At 35.2% G+C, this 27,386-nt stretch overlaps 1 protein-coding gene across 9 annotated transcripts in view; it reads right to left on the reverse strand.

Moving 5' to 3' along the window:
- fs(1)h (female sterile (1) homeotic) overlaps window positions 1-27,386 on the reverse strand; it is a 638,308-nt gene that overhangs the window by 345,196 nt on the left and 265,726 nt on the right. For all 9 annotated transcript variants that reach the window (XM_069820799.1, XM_069820803.1, XM_069820802.1 and 6 more), the window contains 2 exons: window positions 19,959-20,104; window positions 3,974-4,133 (listed from right to left, as the gene is read on the reverse strand). In XM_069820799.1, coding sequence (XP_069676900.1) covers window positions 3,974-4,133; window positions 19,959-20,104 — 306 coding nt within the window. The remainder of the gene's footprint in view (window positions 1-3,973; window positions 4,134-19,958; window positions 20,105-27,386) is intronic.

The raw sequence follows: 27,386 nt of genomic DNA on the forward strand, positions 1-27,386 counted from the left end.
TAATAATACTGGTAGGCCTATATGATGCTCGCTATAGAATGTCTTTGAACTCATTCAAGTATCTGTTGTCTGTGATAGTCTGATGAATAAAGATACTTTAATGCAGGAGTGTATTAGAGTTGGAGGAAAACTTGCTGTTACTTTATAGGTAACTTTATTACAATATAAACAAGTTAAGAAAAAAATAAACTACAAAAGGTGAAGTCAAGAAAGTTGTGTTTCCAGTAACAAAGCTAACGAAAACAACCAAAAGCACACTGTAATTAGTAAGTGCAAATAAAAGTATAGTGCACTTGTTTAAAGGATGAAATTTCTATGTTCTACAATTTTCAAGCTACATCCTTGATTTTTTTTGTACACATAATCATGGTGGAATAGATAATGATGTGGTGAGTTTCATTTCTGTGAGTGAATTTTAGTTTCTTAGTAACAAAAATGTTTTTGAAAAATTTGCATATTTCAAAATGAAATTGTCACTCAGTTTTTCAGTAAAATGTTTCAAATTTATTTTCCAAGACCAGTGGTATATTTAGAATAACATCACGCATTAATTTTCCTATATTTTTAGTACAAAAGGGGGAAAAAAAATTTTATAACCACAGAATACTTGAAAATAGAAATTTTCCATTGTCACTATAGATATTTAATTTTTTATTTAAAAAACTATTCATTTAATCATAAAACCCATCCGCTATTTCGTTAACCACAGTATGTAGAACATGCAGTAAAAATTGCATGTTTTTATAATCAAAATTGTAGGAGGCTTTACACTTTGAACATGACGAAATGTGCAAAACAAAATGTAAGAAAACGGCTTGTAAATTTTGCATGGAATTGCAGTTCAAGGGTGCAGCCATTTATATATTGCGTAATTTTTATGTTTTCGAGTACCACAGAGAATTGAAACTTGCTCAACATATTAACACAGTGGTGATTCATTTTTTACAAGAAAACGAAAATGCGATTTTTTACTAAAAATAATCAAAATTTCACTTATTATCCCCTTAAGTTTAACAATCATATAAATTAAACTTACTGAATTACATACTGTATGAATGTAATTATTGGGATGTATGTTATGTATTTGGCAATTAATTTAGTGTAATTCTCACTCTTTTAACAAAGATAAATTAGTTATTGGTACCATCAAGGTGTTAAGAAAAATTATGTAGATAATAATAATAATAATAACAACAACAATAATAATACAGTAAATCTCTATTATCCGTGGTAATGAAGGGGTGGGCTGAACTATTAATCGAAAAAATCGAATAATCCATACTGTAAAAGATTTTCATAAATTAAGTGCAAATATTTAGCCTATAGTTTCATGTTTTTATAACATTATATTTTAGAGATTAAAAAGTAAATAATTTCATATCAGGAATTGGCAGAACCCCTAACAGTTGCTTACGGAACCTCGGGGTTCTGGGGAACACACTTTGAGAAATGCTGATCTAATTCAATGACACCTATATTGGCAAAGGACAGACAATTTCAACACCCTCTTGGACAAATTAGATGACTAACACTTTGTAACACTGTCATTGTGAATGTCCATGACAGACTGCTAACACCGCATGAAAGAAGCAAGAGCAAAACCACAGTGATGTGAAACAAGCCCAACTTAATAACCCTACAGCTATTTAAGCATAGATATTTTGTCTTTTAATATCATAAATATCTCGACCAAAGGGATCCCATGACTATGGATTTGAGGACCAAAGAAAATTCTCTCTTTAATTTACCTTCACTTATGTCAAGAACTTCTGCATTAAATACTGAAATCTGCTTCACTTTTTTGCATTTCATTAACAAAAGAAGTTTTTCATTAATCCTACTTGATACAGTGCTGGTAAGGAAATTTTATCAATACTCACAAGTGACATAGCACCTGGTACTAAAGTTTTTCTCAAAGGCAACTCTGATTTTGTAACATTTTTTATTCCGACTGTCTCACATAGGAAGAAACAAAATTTAGTGAATCCTGGTTGTATTCTATTTGTAACTACAGGTCCTCACATGTTTTCTATATGATGCCAATAGTTCACAGCTTTCAGGAGAATATTCACATTCTAACGTACTTCTTTCACATTCAAAGTATAAGCCATTGGTACCAAGAAATAAATGTTTCTGTTGTGTAGCAACAGAACTTTTACAGGTGACTTAACAGTAGTTCATGAAGAGATGCCAAGTTCCCTTACACATTCAGACATATAATCCCACTTACATCACTCCAATAAACAAGTTCCCCTTTTTAGAGAAATGTGACCACAGAGTACTATGATACTTGCATTTATTAAGCCACTGATTCAATGCCTGGGTCTGAAAGATGTTATCCTTGTAGTTCATCTTGTCTATGAGTGGGATTTAAATCTGTTACAAGGTAATTAATTCTAATTTTGAAATTGAATGCGATTTTTTTAACCCAAAATCAACCTCACGGAAAGAATTCGACATTACTTTATGTACAGACCACTTTGGAGAATGCTTAAGAATTGCGAAAGGATTTCTATGTTTAATAGGTATGATAACTGAAGACAGATCTGGATAAACCACTCAATGTCTTTGTTAAGAAAAGCCAGAAATCTGCGTCAAACAGAAATGTAAGTATGAAATATCGGTGTCCTATTCTCCACATTACATTACACTTCAAAAGTAAATGGCATTGCAGGATGGGCACCAATTAACCAGCCTCTCAAATATCGGACACATCTCTGTTACAATCTCTACATCTTTGAAGGTCTTAATAAATTTTCTTTAATGTAACCTATTTTATATTTCAATTATTTGTATAATCATATTTTTTTAAAAGGCAAGGGTCCAAGAGACCTGGTACTTTTAATAAAAACATCTTAAAACTAAAAAAACCAATTCGAAATTCGTTTGCTTTTTAATGATAGAATAAACATCTTAATGAAAGAATAAACATCGACATTAAGTAGTAAATTCACTAACGACATAACAAAATATGTTCGAAGAATTTACATACTGATGCATTATTGAGGCTAAGAATTGTCACTAGCTACGTAATGAATCCTAAAGCTATTTTGTAGTGTTAATTATGCACTATTTAGCTGCTCATAATTATGTCACAACTACCTCCAATGCTGTGATCTCCAAATATTCAAACTGTAATAACAAATGCGATCGCAACCTCACAACACTATAATTATGCTAACATAAACATAATACTGACTGCGTTTTTTAAATATTTAAAGTAACAGGTCGATTCTGACATTTCCCAAACAGTATAGAATACAAACATGTCACAAAATTAAATTACGAAAATGTATTAAGTTATCATATAAGCTTAAAAACCAATGCACATGTTAGATGCTCCCTGGTGGAGTGTTAAAAGAATGGATTCAAGTGTGCAACAAAAACCTTTGGGGGGGGGGGGGGGATCGTGTAAGTGCAAACAAATACTTAAATCACATTGTTCTGAGGAAGGTCAAACTTCATGTTATATGTGTACTCGTATAATGTAATTATTTCCAATGGAATAATGCCATCTTTTCGTAACAATCATACAATTTATTTCCCTGTCAACAGTATCATTTTGCCTATTTTGTGACAACAGATATGAAGTGCTAGGTGCACGAACTCTTAACACTAACAACAATTCGTATAAAATTGCTAAAAATGAATAACAGTAACAATTTTATTACTATTAATATCAAAATATCAATCACTTATGAAAGAATCTAAAAAAAAAAATTGATATTACAGACCAATAAACATCTACTTCAATTTTATATTAACAGGAATGACTAGGTCACATGGATGTTCAATGTCCTCAATATCTCGAGTCATAGAAGGACTGATGAAGATTAATAACCATAAAATTAATTCACCTGCACATTAAAATCATGAGCTATTAAACATAGAAGACACCATGTACTTTTCAGATAAAGCGTATGTGTTCATACACACTCATTCCACAGTCTACATTGTGTCTCATCATTCTCACCTGTTCCTGCAGTAGTGCAAGCTTGCGAACACGCTCTGCTTCAGAATCATCTGACTCGGAGTCTGAACTTGAACTTGATTCTGATCCTGATGTGCTGGACGTGCTGGACTTTTCGACACCCACAGTCCCACTCACTGGCTCATCAGGTATCTTTGCATACCTACTCCAAACCACACACAAAAAAAGAAAGAAAAAATAATAAATAGACAAATAAATAAAAATGTAGCAGAGAGAAATTAAAATCATTGTGCATTAATGAAATTATAATGATAGCTCTGCAAATCCCTCTTACTCACACAATTTTATTTTGTAATTTTTAAGGAGATCAAAATAATACACTGCATGTGCATTACTGAAGGAAAGCATTCCCTGGTCCACACCACACAAATCGACTACTTGCATTCTTGGTAGAGGAACTCATTTGGTACGTGTGCTACTTGGTGATGCCATATACGAATTCTAGTTAGTGAACATCACAGAAATAGAATCGAATGTCAGCACTATCTCCAGTCAAGTATCAAGTCTGACAAAGCAAGCATTCAGAAACAAATGGAATGGAAGATGTCACACTTTTAGTCTTCTACAGAATTATGAAGAGCTCTACAATCTCTAAAACCTACAGTCTGGAAAGAGGTAGGAGAAATAATGAAATAATCTTATCTCGTATCAGATTTGATAATCTACAGTACAACCCCATTAATAAGCTTGTCAAGGGACTGTATCCTTAAAGCGTTATAAGCAGGACAGCGCTACAGATGGGAAAAGATTTATGAAATGGGGAAAACAATTTAGATACTACTTCATAGGAAACATATTTTATTGTGCATTAGTTACAGTGCAAAATGCAAATAAGAGCTCATCTCATATCAAAAAAATATTCAATTGTTGTTTGTCGTATGTTAGTACTGCTATTATGAATAACATTTTCTCTGTAGTTACTTGAACTGCACTTGATATACTCCTAGAAGCAACATTCATGTAATTTTTCACTTATAGACAGAGATTTCTGGTTTCTCAATTGCACTATCGAACATACTGCATACTCCACGGAATTCAAAACTGACTAAATTTTACAGAAAGGACAGGAAGACATTTAAGTGTTAAATCCTTTCATACAAAGGAAAGTACCAGTAAATACATCTTCGGACAGTACTGACTGGATGTTTTTTTTTTTATTTTTTTATTTATTTATTTATTTTTTTTTTTTTGCATTCATGGTGCAATGATTCTCAGTATAGTCACAGCAACATATTTCTTCATCTCATTTTTAAAACTGTAAGTTTTGCAATTTATACGGAATTTTTTACCCATTTCTGATCCGAAAAAAGTTCTACAAGTGGGATTTGATAGTGTTACCAGACGGTAAAATTATGCAGGATTATATAATATTAAAAGTCTAGGGACTGTACAAAAAGAGCATAATAAACAGAATAGCATTATAAGCGGGAGCATATTAACGAGGTTTTACTGTAATTCATCATTTGGCCAATGACAAGTATAGTCCCTCAGAAAATTATGGAGCCATTACACAATGAATATAGAATATTTACATGTTGATGTGACGAGGATATTCAATGTTCAAATACTAACTTTCTTACTAGAGCTCAGTTCAATCAATAACTGAATACTTTTTCTCTTCATTGCAGTTAACTTTTTCACTAGGATCTGGTCTCCTTAAATAGCAGGAACTCTTCGTCCTTTGATTGTGTGTGTCAAGAACATTTCACTTTCTGGTAGTGGTTAACTGAAAGGAATATTTAATGTACCATTGTGTAAGGCTCGTCTCACACTTGAATTGTTGAAAACGCTTTCATCTCAATTCTTACAATATCCGCCTACATCCTTAGCCATATAAATAATTAGCATTAATTGCTAAGGTAACAAAACAGTACCAAAACAATTTTTATAACAAAAAATTTCAGATCACTATGCAGAGATGCTTCAATCTGTATGTTTACCCTCAATGAAATTCCATTTCAATCTAAACCCACTTTGCCATTAGGAGTTTCCAGTTGCCTTACTTACTTACTTACTTACAAATGGCTTTTAAGGAACCTGAAGGTTCATTGCCGCCCTCACATAAGCCCGCCATCGGTCCCTATCCTGTGCAAGATTAATCAAGTCTCTATCATCATATTCCACCTCCCTCAAATCCATTTTAATATTATCCTCCCATCTACGTCTCGGCCTCCCTAAAGGTCTTCTTCCCTCCAGTCTCCCAACTAACACTCTACATGCATTTCTGGATTCGCCCATACGTGCTACATGCCCTGTCCATCTCAAACGTCTGGATTTAATGTTCCTAATTATGTCAGGTGAAGAGTACAACGCGTGCAGTTCTGCATTGTGTAACTTTCTCCATTCTCCTGTAACTTCATCCCGCTTAGCCCCAAATATTTTCCTAAGCACCTTATTCTCAAACACCCTTAACCTATGTTCCTCTCTCAGAGTGAGAGTCCAAGTTTCACAACCATACAGAACAACCGGTAATATACAGTAACTGTTTTATAAATTCTAACTTTCAGATTTTTTGACAGGAGACTGGATGATAAGAGCTTCTCAACCGAATAATAACACGCATTTCCCATATTTATTCTGCGTTTAATTTCCTCCCGAGTGTCATTTATATTTGTTACTGTTGCTCCAAGATATTTGAATTTTTCCACCTCTTCGAAGGATAAATCTCCAATTTTTATATTTCCATTTCGTACAATATTCTGGTCACGATACATAATCATATACTTTGTCTTTTCGGGGTTTACTTCCAAACCGATCGCTTTACTTGCTTCAAGTAAAATTTCCGTGTTTTCCCTAATCGTTTGTGTATTTTCTCCTAACATATTCACGTCATCCACATAGACAAGAAGCTGATGTAACCCGTTCAATTCCAAACCCTGCCTGTTATCCTGAACTTTCCTAATGGCATATTCTAAAGTGAAGTTAAAAAGTAAAGGTGATAGTGCATCTCCCTGCTTTAGCCCGCAGTGAATTGGAAAAGCATCAGACAGAAACTGACCTATACGGACTCTGCTGTATGTTTCACTGAGACACATTTTAATTAATCGAACTAGTTTCTTGGGAATACCAAATTCAATAAGAATATCATATAATACATCCCTCTCAACCGAGTCATATGCCTTTTTGAAATCTATGAATAACTGATGTACTGTACCCTTATACTCCCATTTTTTCTCCATTATCTTTCGAATACAAAAAATCTCATCAATAGTCGATCTATTACGCCGAAAACCGCACTGATGATCCCCAATAATTTCATCTACGTACAGAGTTAATCATTTCAAAAGAATATTGGACAAAATTTTGTACGACGTCAACAAAAGTGATATTCCTCGAAAGTTACCACAGTTGGTTTTGTCCCCCTTCTTAAAAATAGGTACAATTATGGACTCCTTCCATTGTTCTGGTACAATTTCCTTTTCCCAAATAGCAAGTAAAAGTTTATAAATTTCGCTATATAATGCACTTCCACCCTCTTGCATTAATTCTGCTGGAATTTGATCGATACCTGGAGACTTGTACTTTTTCAGATTTTCTATCGCAATTTCGACTTCTGAAAGCGTGGGTTCAGGTATAAATGGCTCAGCAGTTTGTATTTCAATTTCGTCCTGATCATTTCTATTTGGCCTATGTACATTTAGTAGTTGCGCAAAATAGTTTTTCCATCTGTTTAGAATTGATGGAGAGTCTGCAAGCAAGTCACCATTGTCATCCTTGATCACGTTTACCCTTGGCTGATATCCGTTCTTAAATTCCTTTATACCCTTATATAAATCTCGAATGTTTTTATTCTTACTATTTGTTTCTACCTCATTCAGTTTTTCCTTCAAGTAACCTCTCTTTTTATTCCTAAGTGTACGACTTGCCAAGTACCTATATTACAAAAATATTACATCACGGGGTCTGATGTAAGCTTGACTTTAAAATTTACTTCAAATTACACAAATGAACTATCTGGCATATTGCACTTAAGCAGTGTCGACAGTTTAAGAGAAAATAGCTGTAAAGTACTAAAACTTCGAAAAACAGAGAGTGCACAGGCAGGTACAAAAGTCAAACTTCCAAAATTCGAAAAATCATTAACAATGATGGATTAGGCCTCTTAATTAGTTCTGCTTCTGATTGAAAATTGGTCCCTCCATTACTTCTTCGGTCATTCAAGATTTCTCTTCAGAAGAGGTTTTCCGTTGTTTAGTCAACTGTTCGAAGATAGGTCTGAACCTCACAAGTGATACCAACAAGGCACCAATTACGAGACAACTAGGCCAGGAGATAATGGGGTAGGGTGGAAAGCTTTCTTTCCCCCTCCATTGCATACATTGCTGACTAGCCACATATTACACTAGTCAAACTTCAGATGCATACAAACAATTGTTCTTCCCCTGACACATATCGTCAAGTGAGGTGTACTGCCTGATAATAGAAGTATATATCAGTCAGAATGTCATTCAGAGGATAAGAAGAGGTTTATAATTAGAAATTTTTTAGGGGAGAGTTTGAAAAACAATTGTTCAGTGTTTTTTTTATATGTCTGGCGAGAAAACACAAATATTCCTTTGTCCTCAACATTTAAAGGCCTACAAGAAATTCCGAATTATTGGAGTAAACCAATAACGATCAGGATGGTGTGGATTTTAGTAATATTTTTACACCCCCTTCAGGGACTATAATCCAGAGAAAGAGACCTGTCAAATCATGAGAAAAATGGTGTTGAAAAACAAGTCTGCAGCTGCTGTTCTTAAGAATTTCCTTTACACGAAGAAATGTGCCATGAATATGACATTCTCTTTGTGACACCAAATAGAAAGTTATTCGACATGGTAATTTCAGTGGAAAAAGAACTGATATTGTGTAACTGAAGGTAGTACATTCCTGAAGGCAAAACCGATGAATTCAATATAAGATACAAAATACTTTTTTTTTATCCTGCTAATCTAACCTAATTAAGAATTTGTCCGATTGTTTGGCACTCTTTCATAGAAGTTGGCTTTATAATAGTTTAGTTCCCACAGACTTTTTGTGATGTACCCTAGTACACGCCAACGTCCAAAACTCCATGGCTCCTGACATGTTGTCAGTGGTTTCTGGTTACTCATGTCGTGTCTTCCTCTTCTTGTTTTTCCATTGTGATCTACCACCACAATATTTGTGCAGCTTATTCTCATCTCATGGCTATTTCACTAGTTTCTCGAATAGGGAAAGTGAAAACCACGGAAATTATTAATTTTGTTACATAGAAAATGTATTAAAGTTATTTTCTTACTTAATGGACGGGAAATTCTTTCAAGGGCAGAGTACATGCAGGGCCGTAGAGAGCCGAAATGGGCCCCCTGGCTAAGATTCTACGGGCCTCCCTTTCAAACGATATACGATTATTGAGAACACTCGTATGTGAAGTAGCATAACACTGAACAATGCATTTTAATCTTTTATTATGGACGTTACAAAAGGGAACAAATATTTTACGCTACTCTATTCTCTATTGTTTATTAAAAAAACACACACACACACACTCACTCTCTCTCTCTCTCTCTCTCTCTCTCTCTCTCTTACATTTTAGGAGAACATTACTTGTAAGAAATCGACAGGGGAGCTTTTCTTGCCTTTCGATTCGCAAAATAGTCTATTATTTCTTCAAAGTCCAACTCTCGCGGAAGGCTGCTTTCCAAAGCTAAGGTGCAAAGACATGTTAGTCTCCCTTGCGACATTGTTGAACGAAATATGTCCTTCGCAAGCGCCAACAGGCTAAACAACTTTTAATGGCAATGTAGTAAATATGCACAAAGCAATGCAGAATTCGGGAATAGATTGATTAGTTTCTGTTGAGTAAAGACATTCAAGAGTTAAAAGAATTATTCTTAAATTTTACTGGTTGAAAAGACTACTTCTGAGATCCCAAGGAAGTTGCCCCTCCTGGGATCACCAATAAGGTGGATATCCGCTCACAGTGACAAGCCTCTTTCACCTAGAAACAGAATTACATCCAAAATACGGATTAAAATCTTACTCCAATTGTCCACTATATTCTTAAAGGTCTTAGAATGTAACATATCAATGACTAAATCGTCACTGAAAAGTTTCTCCAAGCCACTCTAGATAACATGACTTATGGCTAGCACTATTTTTATGTGTAGGTAATTTATCAGAGAGTCTCTTCCACCAGTAAAACCTCCAAGAGAACATAATACTGAATGTGCAACTTGCTGAAGATATGGCAGTCAGTCTCTTGGTACGCTTTCTCCATTTTTCAAGGTGCATTGCAGAACACAATGAGAAAATTAATTACTAACCATGTCACATTGAAACTCTTTAGCGAGTGATTTAAGCCAACGAAGCTGCTAATTTTCTAGTGTCCCGATGTCAAAATCAAAAGGTCTAGAGGTTGCTGCCCATGATGTTATTGGTCACGGTGAGAGGCTACTAGTGGAGCAAGAAAAATCTGATTGTGTTGTATTTACTGATTCGGAACATTCATTAGATCCTGATTTTACTTCGTCTTCATCTTGAATATCTTTTCTTTGATCCAAAGATTCACTTTCCACTTCCTCTTCCTGCTCACATGTTCTAGCTTTCTTCAACACAAAACCAAAGCTTTCAAATGTTCTCTGTTCTTTCTTGGATAATTCTTCCTTCGTCTCCTTCTCCTCTTTTTTCTGACCACCATATTTATGATGATAACTCAGCCACCAGGGTAGCTCAATCGGCTACGGCACTTGCCTGCTGAACCGGAGTTCCGCTCGGGCGTGGGTTCGATTCCCGCTTGGGCTGATATCTAGTTGGATTTTTTCCGAGGTTTTCCCCAACTGTAAGGCATATATCCAATAACGTTATAGTTACCTATCTAGATGCACAGTGAGCGCTGCTATGCTGTACAAAATTCAAACCCTTCGTGCATCGACATCATTGTGGCAAGCGTGGCATTTAACAGGTAAGTTGTGATAGTGACTGCAAGTATATCCAGTGTGCATTTGATGAATCTATCATAATGATTCATTTTTGTAACGCTTATAACTGCACAAATCGCTTCAGGAAAGGCTACAGCATCACTTTTCTTGCGTAAATAACGATATTTAAATGCATCTAATAGTTTAAGGTGCAATTAATGCAGGCAATAAATAGAACTTTTATGTAGATTGAATGATTCTGTTAGCTTACACTAAAACTATTTCGGCAAACACACTGCTGCTATTTTTTTTAATATGATAGAAACATTATTATAAAAAATCGTTATTTCTAGCTTTCCCCCCCCCCCCTAAAAAAATAGCAGTACTGCCATTAGAAGAGATAATTTTATTTGAATAAATTATGACAATATAAATTGCATTCTGAACATGTCACAGAAGATTGCTTCTGGAAATTACATAAAGAGAAAAGTCACGCAGTTTCATTCCTCTTTAATTTTTCAGAACATCTTATGCTGATAGGTTCATTGTTGAAAGAAGTTAAGTTCACATAGACCTAATTTCCATTAGCTTGAACTTGATCTTTTGAAAGTATAGACTATTCAGTAGAATTCCTTTTTTTCGTGGTATATTATTATTTTTAGGTAGGAAAACATCCTATGAGGATTCTGTAAAGTACTGGAGTCTAAGAACCAGACAATGTAACTGCTATTGCGAATTGTTCACACGTCTCTGATACTATTAGTGTGGCACACAATTATATGCTCAGTCTCAAAAAAAATTGAGATTAATGGAAAAGGTGAGTTATAGAAAGAGAATGAACAGATTAAGAGTTTGAAAAATGAAAATCTGGCTTGTAAAAGAAAATGTGACACATTGTTATTTAGTCAACTGTCCGAAGACAGATCTGAACATCACAAGTGATACCAAGACGGCTCCACTAATAAGGCAGCTAGGTCAGGAGATAATGGGGTAGGGTGGCCAGTTCATTTTCCCCTCCATTGCATATATCGCCGACTAGCTACATATTACAATAGTCAGACTTCAGATGCATACAAACAATTGTTCTTCCTCTGACACATATCGTCAAGTGAGATGTACTGCCTGATAATAAATGTAGGCATACATATCAGCCAGAACCTCAATCAGAGGATGTGACTGAAATGCAACTATAATATCAAACTTAAGAAGCTTGACTAAAAAACTGAAGGAAAAATAACCTGATTAACGAAAATTTGAATGACATTGTAAAGAGCAAATTTTTCAGATCTGATGCTTGATTTAATAAAGAGAGCTACAATATCCCATAATAATATATTTAATATAATAGCCTCAAATTATTATTATTATTATTATTATTATTATTATTATTATTATTATTATTGAGATTCCAATTTAATGCATTTTGAAATATGATTTAGTGGATTCATTAATAGCACTCAACATAATAAAGTCTCTTTACTTTTTTTTTAGGATAAATAGTAGATCTACATTTTCTTCATTCCTGTCCGTTTTTATTGTCACTTTGTTTGTCACAATAACACTTGTATAGTATTTAATATATGAATATCAAGAGGATTGTCAGTTTTGAAAAAAATAATATAATTATACAGCATATATTGTAGGTACTTTATTTCTTCAAGTGCAGTAGGCAGGCCTTCGTAAGAAACTTTATTGACGGAATGTAATCCAGTTATATTGGTTTCATAAATCGCAATGTGCATTTATTATTTTATTATAGTAAGGATAAACAATAATTTCACAGTTTATCATATTTTGATGTATTATTAAGGGTCCGGATACTTATATTTGTCATATTTGTAGCTAGAAACTTAATAGCCTGCTAGCTTGAACTGCCACAGTAATGGTGTCGTGCGCAGCATTCTATTTGACCTGTCCCGTATGGTCTGCACAGCCAATGGTGTAGGGCCTTGCATATATCAGATAATCTATGGCAAATCTTCGGCATCATCTTGCCAAATATCATCTCACTATCACCAATTTCGACGCTAAATAACCTCGTAGTTGATACAGCGTCGTTAAATAACCAAGTAAAGAAAATGATAACTCACGATCTGCAAACAAAATTGATTAAAACATTAACATACATGGTTGTCAGCTTCCGAATAAGCCAACCAAACGACTTTTAGTCTGTGTGTGGCGTGGAATGAAGATGGAACAAGCATGTACTGATCTATCGTAGTAGAGGACTGTTTTCCCGGTAAATTCCACGCCAAATGCAACGATTTCACTATTGTCCGTGTGTGTAAAAATATCGCAAAAATTAAATAATATTATTACTTTCAGTTTTACATTTTAATTAACAACTATATACGAGGAAGAGTCAAAAAGTAACCTTAATAATTGTTTTATTAATTGAATATGTACATTAAGACTACAAACACTCACTTCATCACTTTTCAACATAGTCCCCAGTATGTTCAATGCAAGTGTTCCTGTTACACTATGTTGAAAAGTGATGAAGTGTTTGTAGTCTTAATGTACATATTCAATTAATAAAACAATTATTAAGGTTACTTTTTGACTCTCCCTCGTAGTACTATCAGCATGTTACCCGGGCCCCCAGGATACAGCCATGCCTTCCATACCCTCTCACCGGGCCTGAGTACATGTTAATAATATAGAGAATATTGGTACATTATTCTGCTCTATTACACAGGAGAAGTCTCGTATTGTGTCGTCTTAAATGAGTTTTACTATAATACAATTAAGCATTAATGGGGGGAGGGGGGGGGGAATAGTAAATATTAAAAGTTATGAACTGAAAATAACTACAGTGATCTATATTCCATCATTTTACCATTTTATTTCAGGGATCAGAGACATTCATTCAACACTAATAGTATCCTCTGACCTAATGCAGTACCTCTTGCAATGTCTTATGTTGTCCTTCGTGACATTTACCTCCAAACTAAATGCAGTTTCCCCAATAAATTTTACTTTCTAACAACTTGTTTGGTTCCTCTTAACTGACTGCACGCTACTATGAACAATAAAATTTAGTAACAATCTGTTTTGTTCCTCTTAATTAATTTGTCGCGCTAATATAAACATCAGAAAACCTCTCTAAGTATCATTAGCATTCTCCTATATTCACTATTTATGTTACATGTACACATCAGTCCCTTTAACTGTTTCTAAGCATAAACTTGTACTGCACCATACCTTTCGAAAATAAAACATCATCAAAGCATAAGGAGAATATCAGTTGCAGTCGTAACATTGGGAAGGAAGCATTACAGACTTGGTCTGATCACTGTGTGGACATTACTCACTTACTGCTATGGCAAGAAAACAAATCCCGACATTTGGCTGTGTCTGAATAGTCACACTATGTCAGGAAGAACTGTCGTCAAGGAATGTTGCTAGACATGTACATGTGAATCAAAGCAATGTGGTATGGACAAAAACATAGGTACTGTTGAGGACTTGCCTCGCTCAGGTTGCTATCTGAAAATTTTGACTCTGAGAAATCACACAGCCAATGCTACAGGTTTGAATAATGATTTCTTACAGGGCATTGTGTATCTAATCAAAGTATAAGAAACAGATTGCATCATGCTGATCTTCTTTCAAGACGACCATGGAGAGCTCAGATTCATACACCTACCCATCAAGGAGTACATTACAGATGGGCAATAAATCATGCAGAATGGACTGTCGAGAACTGGCACAAAGTGCTGTTCACTGATGAAACTCGCATCTTCTGTCTGACGATCGTCAGCAACATGTTTGAAGGGAATCAGGATATGCTGCATGTTTGAGACACACTGCACAATGAGTACAACAAGGTGAAGGCTCAGTGATGTTTTGAGGGTGGCATTACATGGGGTCACTGCATGCCTCTCCGGTCATTGAGGGCAACCTGAATACTCTACAATACAGGCACAATATTCTCTGCCCTATAGTATTACTATATCGTCAACATTTTTGAGAAGACTTCCTCTTCATTGACGACAACTCTCGCACAACTGTGCAGGCACTGTCAATGATGAACTTCGTGATGCAGATATTGTCCGACTGAAATGGCCAGCTTGTTCCCCAGACATCAACCCTATTAAGCATGCCCAGGATAATTTAAAACATGCTGTTTCTGAACGTCCTGACTGACCATGCAATGGGCGAGATCTATGCAGAATTGCCATTGAAGAATGGAAAAATTTGAATCAACAGTGGCTTAATGAACTGAAGTATGGTATGTGAAGAAGATTTCAAATATGTCTTAATGCAAGGGGACGAACTACTGATTGTTAACCTCATTGGACTGACTTATTTAAGTTTACAGTGAGAGAATAAAGTTCTGTTTCTGATTACATTACGATCTGTTTTTCATTTAAAGAGCAATATGTATTGCAGATGTGTAGCATTTTCATAACACACCCAATTTTGTGACAAGTGCCTTGTATGTTTTAGTTCAAAGGTGATGCAAAACTTTTCTTGATATGTGTATGACCATACACTCAATAAGCTCAAGTCTTTCCTTTGATTTATCTGTCTTTCTCTTGTTCTAAATCTTTCATGTCCCTTCGTCTTCTTTACTTCTTCGTCAATTAGTGAGCAAACAATGATTTCAGTGAAACAACTCATTTCTTCACAGGACTATTCAATCCAGCTTCAAACTGCGGCTATTAGTATCAAAATCGTTTTTGGCAGGTTGTCTTAGCGATTCTCTGAAACTTTGGTTATCGGTGAACCCAAGTTACCAGAATCATTGTATATTTTGGTTAGTGAGTAATTGAAGACTGTGATTCCAAAACATGTTAAGTCCATTTTTATGAAAGGTCTGGGGTAGTTTTGTTTATCGATGGATTTCAAGTAACATGCACAATAACACAACCACATTGTATTGGAAGAAAACATAGCCTACTCAAAATCTGATAAGTCCCAAACATAATCATACACATTTATAAATAATAAAAATGGCCAAATGGACTGAGTGAGTTTTGGTATCACATTCAATTACTGATGTAAGCAAGGTACAGTCTCATATTAACTTCTTCTCTATCACTGCATAGTGAAAGTCAGTAGAGTATTAAAAAAAATGGTGTGTGCTGAGATGATGATGCTGATCAATGAATGTAATTCACTGGAATACTGTGATTTGTGTGATGCAAATAAGTGAATGCTTACCTCAATGGACGAAATGTGTAAGTAGTCACAACAGACATATTTACCAACTGCTAACACAAGATATATATGGATTATCTGCACTATTTTTCACACCACACAATCCGCAAGATATTTAACTTGAAATGGGACATGATTAAATTACTGTATTTTTCTTTACTCTTTTCATTACATTAGATTTTCTTCTTTCTTGTAATGCAAATTCCGTAATTAACATGCTAATATCCTGCATCATACATAAATTCTACAAGTATGGGTGAATTCGTAAATTCATTGATGGATCCATCGATAGTGCTGTAATTAGGCAAAGCAAAGAAAAATGGAGTACATCATAATTCATCACGCCGTATTTTAATTCCTAGTGGAATCAATCATTTGGCATCAGATCCATCATGCTGTGAAGAAAATGTTTCTGATGAACAGTATAAGCAATATATTAATCCTCACAGTCCAGTAGAATAAGTGACACAGACTAATTACACTGGTCAACAATGAAAATGTTTCTTGCTCAAAAATAGCTAATTCTTATGTATTTCCAACTGCTGAATTCAAAAATCACCATAAAAATGACATATTAGCTCTTGCTTTGTGGATAAAGTGACATTTCATTTTTTTAGAGTCAACATTTTCAGTTTGGGGGAAATTTTGTTTTGGGAGTTGGCACACCTGTCAAATAAAACACAAATGTTCTTCACCTGTTTGTAAGTTACAAACATAGGTATTGTTGCTGTCACTGTGAATTTCATATTGTTTCTGCTGTAATTAATGCAGAATTTCTGGTTTGGAAGTGTTTTTAAAGCGTAAAATTTGTAAAAATTGTGTGTTTGAAGTAGAAAATGAAGGCAGCGTGGAACAAGAAGAAGAAGAACCCAACAAGCCTTCCACATCCCAGGACCCTGATTTTGAGGAAAAAAAGATGATAAACAGCACAGACTGAGTCAAGCGGAATTGAATGATCTCATTAGAGACCTTGACCTGTCAAAGAAGAAGGCAGAAATTCTAGGGTCTAGACTACAGCAACGGAATCTTCTCGAATGCGATGTCAGGGTCTCACAGTAAAGACAACATCACAGGGATCTGCTTCCCTTTATTAAGAAGAAAAACAATCTTGTCTGCTGCGACATTAATGTTTGAATTTGAACCATGATCCAATTGAATGGAGGCTAGTCATAGACTCCTCCAAGCTTAGTTTCAAAGCTGTATTACTTCACAATGGCAACCGTCTTCCTTCTATTTCTGTTGGTCATGGAGTTCACATGAAGGAGATTTATGCAAATATGACAGCCCTCTTCGACTCAATCGAATATCATGAACACAAGTGGAAAATCTGTGATGATCTAAAACTCATTGCTGTACTCTTAGGAATGCTACTGGGGTACACAAAATATTGCTGCTTTTTATGTATGTGGGACAGCAGGGATAGGAAATCACATTATTTCAGGCAGACTGGCCTGCAAGAAATCATAACCCTAGCGAGAAAAATGTTGTTCCGAGCCTATCGTGGACCCAAAAGATGTTCTTCTTCCACCCCTGCATATTAAGCTGGGTTTGATATAATACGAGTTCGTCATAGGTATAAACCAAGAAGGACAGGCCTTTAAGTACGTAAGAGAGAAATTTCCGAAATTAAGTGATGCCAAAGTCAAGGAAGGTATTTTTGTCGGGCAACAAATTCGAGAACTTGTAAAGGATCCTGCATTTGACCAAGTTTTGGTGGGGAAAGGAAGGGAAGTTTGGGAAGCCTTCATGGATTTTAAGGCAACAAAAGAGATGATAACTACACTCGGTTGGTGACAGTGCTCCTCCAAAAATACTATCAACTCGGATGCAAAATGTCCCTTAAAATCCATTTTCTCCACTCCCACCTAGACTTTTTCCCTCCTAGTTGTGGAGCTTTCAGTGAGGAACACAGAGGAAGTTTCCATCACGATATTTCTGTTATGGAACAAAGATATCAGGGCCGCTGGAATGAAACAATGCTTGCGGATTACTGCTGTCTTTGCATAGGGATGCTCCGGAACTCACTTACAAGAGGCAAGCTAAAAGACGACGATCTCATGAAGCCACACATGATTCTCTTCAGACCCAACCATCTGCCAGGTATTCTTCCATAAATTTAGAACTCTTAGAATGTAACTGCCATTAAAAAAAATTAAATGCACTTTCAATGTTGCTGGCATATGTAATTCAAATGTATCCTTTTCTGTTAATCCGTTAAACTGAAATACTCATTGTCATATTCGTTTTTCTCAACCGAAAATTAGTAAGAATTGACTCATGAAGTGCAAGAAACATTCAAAAAAATTTTTTTTGTTGGCCAGTGTTATTAATAATAAATGCAGTTTATAAACACAAAAATACTTCCAGGATGTTGCAAATAACATGTGATATAAATTGCAAACAATGAAAGTGAAAAATGCCCATTCATCTTATTACTTGCTGACATCATTACATATAACAGCTGAGTTCAAAGTACAATTTCTCGCTGAATTTACAAACTCGCACTATTGTTGACCATAATACATAGTAATTAAATAATGATGGAAATCATATATATTAATAATAAATCTGTAGCCGAAATTTTTCTGGTAATTTTCGATTTTCCAAAAATAATTGGTCCTAACATAATATATAATTAACCACCCTGAAACTGAAAATCGCTTTTTTTTTTTAATTTTTGTTTGTATGTCTGTCTGTCTGTATGTTTGTTACCTTTTCACACGATAATGGCTGAACGGATTTCGATGAAAATTGGAATATATATTAAATTCGTTGTAACTTAGATTTTAGACTATACGGCATTCAAAATACATTATTTAAAGGGGGGTTATAAGGGGGCCTGAATTAAATAAATCGAAATATCTCGCTTATTATTGATTTTTTTGTGAAAAATATTACATAACAAAAGTTTCTTTAAAAATAATTTGCGATAAGTTTTATTTCTTGAAAAAATTTTATAGGACTGATATTTAATGAGATAAATGAGTTTTAAAATTAAAATAACTGCCATCTAAGGCCGTGTAATGAATTAAAAAACAAATGACTTCGTCTATAAGGGGCCTTGGGCAGCAACAATCGAAAACTATGAAAGATAGCCTACAGAGAATGTTTCTGTGTTTGTATTAAGTAATATCGGAAGCTAAATTAACAGATTTGTATAATTAATTCTTATTCCTCTAGATGGTCATAATGCTATACTGTTATTACAGTAACTTATGATATGATATGATATGATATAATATAATATAATATAATATATGTAATATTATATTATATAATTTAAGTTATTTGAAGGGTTCAGAACCATAGTGGGCCAAGTGCCATTTACTGAATACGTAGAAAACAAGGATTAAAATTAAGTTATTACCATAATTCAATGGAAACCTATAACAAGTAAATAAAATATACACATTAAATCTTAATGATATCAATCTTCATTAAACTATGGTTGCATGTAATAAAAATTAAGAAGCATGTTAAAGGAATTGTCATTGCACCAAATGAGTATCTCTGGACCAAAATGATCGCATTTTAATTATTTGGATGCAATTTAAATTAAGTAACATATTAAACGATTTATCCTTCTATCAAACACGAATGTTCCCTGGATCAAACGTCCTATTTCAATTATGTAATTACTTTATATTTATTTCTAACAGGTGCAGCGGAGCGCGCGGGTACGGCAAGTTCTAAAATATTATGACAAAGACAGTTCAACAAGAGGACAAAAGACAAAAGTTACAAAAATGAAATGCAGAGATAAAACCTGCCCAAGACTAGTTACGTTCCAGAACAACAATTTATTAAAACAACAAATGAACATAGATGTATTTTGTTTTTCAAGTAAGTATATTCTAGCAATGAAATTTCAAGTAACTGGAGCAGCAAGAAAAATAAAGACTCTTCACAAAATTTACCTCATTTCAAACACATCTTGAAGCTTCCTGGCCATGGCCACGACGTCATGGTCAGGGGGATTGTACTTGTAGCAGTTTGTAAAAATTAATCTCACATCTGCTGCAAATTCGCCTGCTGTCTTGTACTCCCGACTGTCCATTTTTTGCTGAAAAACACATTATCTTTGTAACATTTCAAAACAAGCAACTACAAGAAACTTTTCAACTACTTGCACTCTTAAAACCTTAAAAATTTAATTTATTAGCTAATTTAAACTCTTTCTTGCGTAAAAAACACACAAACACCTCCAACCACATACATACACGTAACGCTATTTTTTAAAAAAAGATGTATATCCTTAGAAAGTGTACAAAATATGTATAACAACCAATTTAAAGTCGATTCGGCATTTTAAAATGTCACTAATGAAATACATTGGTAAATAATGTTAAAGTTAAAATGAGTAAATCTAATACTTTTTTTTTTCTGAAGTATACTTCATGAATAGAAACCACCAGAGAACAGTGGGAGAGGAGGGTATAAGAAGGAAAAACATACAATAGAATATGGAAACTAGGGGCCTGAAAATTCAGGATGTATAAGAGAGAAGGCTTTGAAAGAAGAGCACAGCAAGATGGCAGCTGCACGCACATGCACACGTGTAACTAGGTATTAATGACGGTAAAATTTTCAATATCTATGAAATCATAATGAAAAAAAGTGTGTACATATACGTCATTATCATCATTAAAGAGGACTTCAACTTGCACGCATTGGTAGAACAGGCGGTGATCATAAGACAAGAGTATGCAGAACGACAGCAAAGGTATTAGAATTTTTAATATCAATGTAATCATAATGAAAAAATTGTGTACATATATGTTGTTATTCTCATTAAATAGGACTTGAACTTCCGCACATCTGTAGTGCATGAAGTCACCATGAGACAGTATGCAGAATGATAGCAAAGACAGTCGTTTGTTCAAGAGCGAACAATGATTGATGCATGCTATAAAGTGTGGAATTCCATTGTTCTTGTTCAAATATGATGGTTTTTCATGAAGGGAAGGAATGCCACAATATGTCTGGATATAATAAATAAGTGTCACTTGAAGCTATTGACCACAGATTCAGGTAAAAATGTCCACCAATTTCCCGATCTGAGTAAAATGTGTTGGTTGTGCAGGAAATGTTCAATTGCACCTTGGCTAAATGAACATGTCAAGTAGCTCACAAAAGCAGATTCACAAGGTACACAGAATGTAAGGTGTTACAGGAAGAATTGAATTATCATTCAAGGAAAATTCATCGCGTGCTGGTGCTGACAACTGAAGACTACGACCACAGTATGGGGAGTTGATGCAGGATAGGCACGAGGATTGGCCTCAGCTGTTTCAGAACATTTTCTGAGTGATGAGGTCATATTCCATGTCGGAGGTATCATCAATTGACACTATTGTCATTACTGTGGGAACATGATTCCGGTATAACAGTGGAGAAGATGCATAATACCCCAAGTGACCGTGTGGTGCAGAATGATGGCCACAAATCTCATCAGGTCATATCTTCTGCATGACACCATAAACTCTAAACGGTATCTTCAGATGCTTGAAAGTTATGTACGGATGAGAAAATATCGACATTTTCATGCAGGATCGTGCACCACCTTACTTTACAAATGTCGTACATGCATGATTAAATGGTGATTTTCCGGGACGTTGGTTGGGTCAACATGGACTTCACAAATGGCATCCAAGAAGTCCAAATCCCACTCTCTGTGACCATTTCCTGTGGGGCTGGGCAAAAGATGAGGTGTGGGGTACAAAACCTCGCACACTGAAAAAATTAGAAGAACGAATTCGAAATGTTATCACCAATGCCCCATTCAACTTTCTCCAGAAGACTATAGATTCTATTCCCAGCAGTTTCAGCAAATTGGTAAATGTCACAGATACATTCAATTTTCAGGTTGCTTTTAGTCAACTGTCCGAAGACAGGTCTGAACCTCAGAAGTGATACCTAAAAGGCACCACTTATGAGACAACTAGATCAAAGATAACAGGTAGGTTGGCCATTTCTTTCCCCCTGCCATTGCATACATCGCCGATTGCTACACGTTACACTAATCAGACTTGAGATGCATACAAACAATTGTTCTTCCTCTGACACACATCGTAGGTGAGATGTACTGCCTAATAATAGAAGTATGGTAATACTTCATACTAATAACATTATGGATACACATCGTACGTGAGATATAGTCCCTCCCTGATAATACAAATAGTGAAAAGGTTTATAATATTGTCATACTAATAACATTATAATACTTCAGTTTGAGAATTTTTTTACAATTTTACTGAGGGAGAGGAAGATCGGTTTTTTGCGTCAACGTATCAAGGGAATGTTCATGGATAAGTTTCTGCACAAACCTGGTCCTTTTCTCACTCAGTAAAATTGTAAAAAAATTCTCAGAGAGTACTATCTTATTAGTATCACAATATTACCAACCTTTACCCTACATATCATTAAGAACATCAATAATAATAATAATAATAATAATAATAATAATAATATTAACAATAATAATAATAACAATAATAATAATAATAATAATAATAATAATAATAATAATAATAATAATAATAGTGATTAGAACAACTTGGTAAGGGTTCAAACTGAAAAGGTTTAATATGTGGATCCATTATAACCTAATTCAATGCCTTCACTGAGTGAGTGAATGTATGTGAGACGTGAAATATTCGTTATGAATGGACTGCAAATACGTGTTTATCTCATGTCAACAATAAATTAATACATGGTTTATATTATTCTGTTGCGTCATAGTTGTTGAGTCACACGGTTTAGGCACGAAGTTATGTTTGGGGGAACCTCTAAAACCTGTGGATCATCGAATTGCGGCAGTTGATAACCAGAACTACGAGTACTTCCAAGACATTTTTCTGTATAGTATCTTCTCTCCACGCATTTTGCTTCCAGCTGTATGTTTTGTCTTCCACCCATCGTTTAGTGGCTTTAGAGTACTGGGGGTCTGGAGCCAGTTACATCTCTTTTCACGTTGTAATTATGGTCCATTATCGCACTCATAGTTCTTGTTACCATTCCACCATATGGAAAGTGTTTTCTCTTATGAGTGTAAAGCAATCTCTCGTTATGGTATGATTCAAATTTGCTGGTGTGACAAAATTGATCAGTCTGATTTAGGTCTTTTAAAAGGGCAGGGTTACATACAACTTTTTTTCTCAGCATTGTAATCGCTGGATCCAGGTTCGATCCATTCCCTCTCACTATTGTATGGGTGAATGTGTGCACATTTTTTATTATGTCTCTTTCTCCCCATTCGTGTATATTACAAACATGATTTAATACAGAAATGAATCTGTCTTATAAGTTGTCAGAATCACCTTCACAATTAGCACAAGACCACATAGGTGATTTATGATGCTCTCTTTCCACATTTGTGCGGCGGCTTTAAGCTTTTTGCCATGTGCCAAATGTCAAATTGATAGCCCATCCATTCATATTTGGTCCTTATCAATTTCCTAATTCCTCTATGGCGGTCCGATAGAAAGAGGGTAATGTTCATTTTTTCTTCTAGGCGATCTAGAACTTTTTCGCATGCTGTTTCGCGTACAATTAGACCTTTTTGCAGAACTACGAAGTCTATAAACTTATCTGAATCGAGGTCCATTATACTATAAGTCACATATTTTGCACAGTAACTAGGTGAGTCAAATTGGCCATCACCGCGATTCGCATGTTTTTATCTTTTAGGGAATTGATAAGTTGTTCATGAATCTGAAAATAAGTACATCTGACTGTTGGTTCTATGAATTTTGAAATTATTTTATAAAATGTTGTCTTGCCGATGAAACATAGTTGTAAAGTTTTTGAAAATTTTTCAAACTATTTGTATCTTATATCGTAGAAGTATAATGCAGAACTCACTGCTATGCTTCATCTCTGTTCGGACTTCCACTCCCAATTACGGGCATTCTTGCACACTGCATTAACTTTCAGCAATGGTCCTATTGTTTCCACCAAATATTTGTAAAAGAGGAATGACAAATATTACAGAAGAAAAACAAAATTTGTAACGCTGACAAAAAAAAAAAAAAAACACTTTTCGGCTTCCTATTTACTTTCTGTTTCATGTGCAGCGTCCTCGGAACCTGATGAATTAGAATTTGAAGTTTCTTCTTCTATTTGAAAATATGTCTAAGTTTCTGCTCCCCACCACATTTGATTCACCACACACATTTCTTAGCGTCTCGCACCCTATCTCACATTGCACAGCTTTGTTTATATTAGGTTCCTGTGAATTTTCAGCCTCATTCAGAACTACACACACGTCAATATTTTCAGCTATAGGTGCATCACTACAACTTGCTATTGCTTCTTCGATGACCTTCTTTCATTTATAAGCAGAGGAGCGCTTAGATCAGAACTGTCTTGGGGAGATTCTCCTTTCAAAAATAGTGAAGGGACAGAAGTTTTCTTAATTTTCATAGGAGTTCTATTGTCTTTCATTAAACGTCTTTTTAGTAAAGACGATTCTTCAAAATCAGTTTCACGGAAATGACTGGAACACACAACAGTAGTTTTCGATAGTGTAAAACCTTTTCTGTTGATTTTCTTCACCCATGTTTTAAATCTTTGCAGTAACTTTTCTCTGTTCGGAAATACATGTTCTGTTTTTGTTGTTCCCTCTGAACACGAAAAATGACAACACCACGGCATTGTAAACTGTTTTACGATACAATTTCTTCTGTTTAGTCTACTGTAGTTCAAAATCGTTGGTATAAAAGAAAATAGGTCTACATAAAACCACAACATTGGTATGTGCTGGTTTTATGATTAAATGAAAAGCAAAACACAATCATAACTAAGTCCGAAATTCTGTTCACGTTTACTACGGTGAGAGAAGATTATTTATTTTAATACAAAGCTCTGTGCTGCACTCGCCGATGTTCTCGGTCTATTACGCAATCACACCAGTTCAGTGGCTGTGACGTCATAAGTTTTTGTGCAGAGTCAGTAACTGAAGAACCATGCCTCGCATTGACATGCGGCAAATTACATTCTACTTAGATTGAAAAACGTGTTTGATTAAAGCCAACTTAATTTTATCGCGGACTGATCTTTTAATAAAATCGTATAATTTAAAGATATTTTACGAGAATTCTGATCTGTAATAATACACTAGTATAACATGGTTTATATTGGTTATAAAACATGCAAGACACGTTTCTTTCTAAAAGATCGTTTTAAAGTGATTTTTGCAAATAACACTAGTCAAGACTGAACATGCTTCGGAGATTAAAGTATTATCAATTTCTACTAAATTTGGGCTGCTCGTCACTAATGTGACTTCAATTTTTATGAATTAGTTCACGTTGTGAAGATATACATTATGACAGGATGTGCTCTATCATTTATAAATATTACGCGAAATCAAAGTTTGTAGTAGTTTACCAACCTTGAATGAGAAGAGGTTCGTTTTAAGACTTTCGGCTTGTCTTACTAACGACAAAGTGAGCTTCACAACAACTGAAGACATGCCACGCCCCAGACGTCCTTCGACAGGAAGAAATTACGAAAACATTGCCAAAATCAAACGTGCAATTGATGAAGATTGTCGAAAGACCATTGACGAAGTTTCTGAGCAAACAAACCTGTCATGGAGCATGGTCCAGCGAATTTTAACCAAAGAGAAAACCGCGTTAGAGTTTGCCGCGACTTGAAGAGTGAAGTGCAGATTGATCCAAAGTTCTTTTTCTTAAAAAAATTGTGGTTGGAGATGAGTCTTGGAGCTATGGGTACAATCCAGAAGCAAAGTAAGCATCGAGCCATTGGAAAACTCCAAATTCACCGCAACCCAAGAAAGCATGTCAAGTGTGATCCAATGTGAAAACAATGTTGACTTGTTTTTTTGATGTGAATGGCATTGTCCACAAAGAGTTCGTTCCGCCAGGACAAACAGTGAACCAACATTTCTATTTGGATGTGCTACGAGAGACTGTGCAACAAAAACAGCCCAAAATGTGGAGAAATGGGAACTGATTGCTCCACCATGACAATGCTTCAGCCCACGCAGCTCTGACGGTCCCACAGTTTTTGACAAACAACAACATGGTGCTTGTGCCTCATCCACCCTACTCACCCCATCTGGTTCTGTCGGAATTTTTTTTGTTTCCACAGATGAAGACATGTCTGAAAGGAAAGCGATTCTGGATGTGGATGACGTCAATGAAAATAGGCTAACAGCTTTGAACAATATCCTACCTCAAGAGTTCCAGCACTGTTTTCAGCAGTGGCAAAAGTGTTAGGACAAGTGCATTAATGCACATGGACAATACTTTGAAGGAGACTAAAGTACTGTGAATGTTGTTGTTTTCTAATGCCAGGCGTTTGACAATAAAGTTATTTGACCTCTTACACTCCTATATTTTTCATAGATATCATGACCAGCCACTGAAGCACAGATTTTGAGGTGTTCCGAATCCATTTCTTGGTTTGAGTTGCACAATGGGCAGTTAGGGCACTGATATATTCCAATTCTATGCAGGTGTTTGGCCAAACAATCATGGCCTGTTGCCAATCTAAATGCAGCTACAGACGATTTTCGTGGCAAATCGGGAATTAACTGTGGATTTTGACGCAGAGAGTTCCATTTTTTCCCTTGGGATTGAGTTATCAAATTTTGTTTGTTGAAGTCTACTGTGAATGTAGAATTAAAAAAAAAAAAAAAAAACATTCCGGTTATTTGTGGGTCCTCCCTCATATGTGTAGCAAAGGTATATTTCCGAAGATGATATTCCTGTTGCATCATTTGATAGTGTTATCACTGTGGCTTTTGATACTGGACTACTGAAGTGCGGATACATTGAAGACAATGTAGCATGTCCACATGTTGCTCTTGTCAAGTGTGCACACTGTTCCATTCCGTTGTGTTTTAATCACTTCATTGAAACTCCACATTTGCACTTTGATGCCGAATAAGGGAAGAATGTACCACAATACAGCATCTTCTAGTTCGGGAAATACAAACAGGTACATACTGCACGTGTTAATATATAACTGTTTAAAGCAAATGTACCGTGTAGCTTTATGTCAAATAATACCTCATTTACGTCTTTTTTGGATCTGCTTGACATAACTGTCTCTTACATGGTATTGTTTCTACAGTGACTTGTGCTTATCTAGTCTTTAGATTCGCCATTCTTCAAACATCGATTGCACGCAAGTCCGGAGTTCTAGAGATAAATAACCTTGACACAGCTCCATATTTTAAATGCATTTGTACTCTATTTTAGCCGTTCGAACTGGCGTACTTCTCTTACGAGTGTGCAAAGCTGAACAAAACATAAGGGAACACAGCAAAGAAAACACGATTTCACTCGCAAGATATTCAATAGCAACTGCCTAGT

Source organism: Periplaneta americana, chromosome 3 (assembly GCF_040183065.1).
Source record: "Periplaneta americana isolate PAMFEO1 chromosome 3, P.americana_PAMFEO1_priV1, whole genome shotgun sequence".
NCBI lineage: Eukaryota > Metazoa > Arthropoda > Insecta > Blattodea > Blattidae > Periplaneta > Periplaneta americana.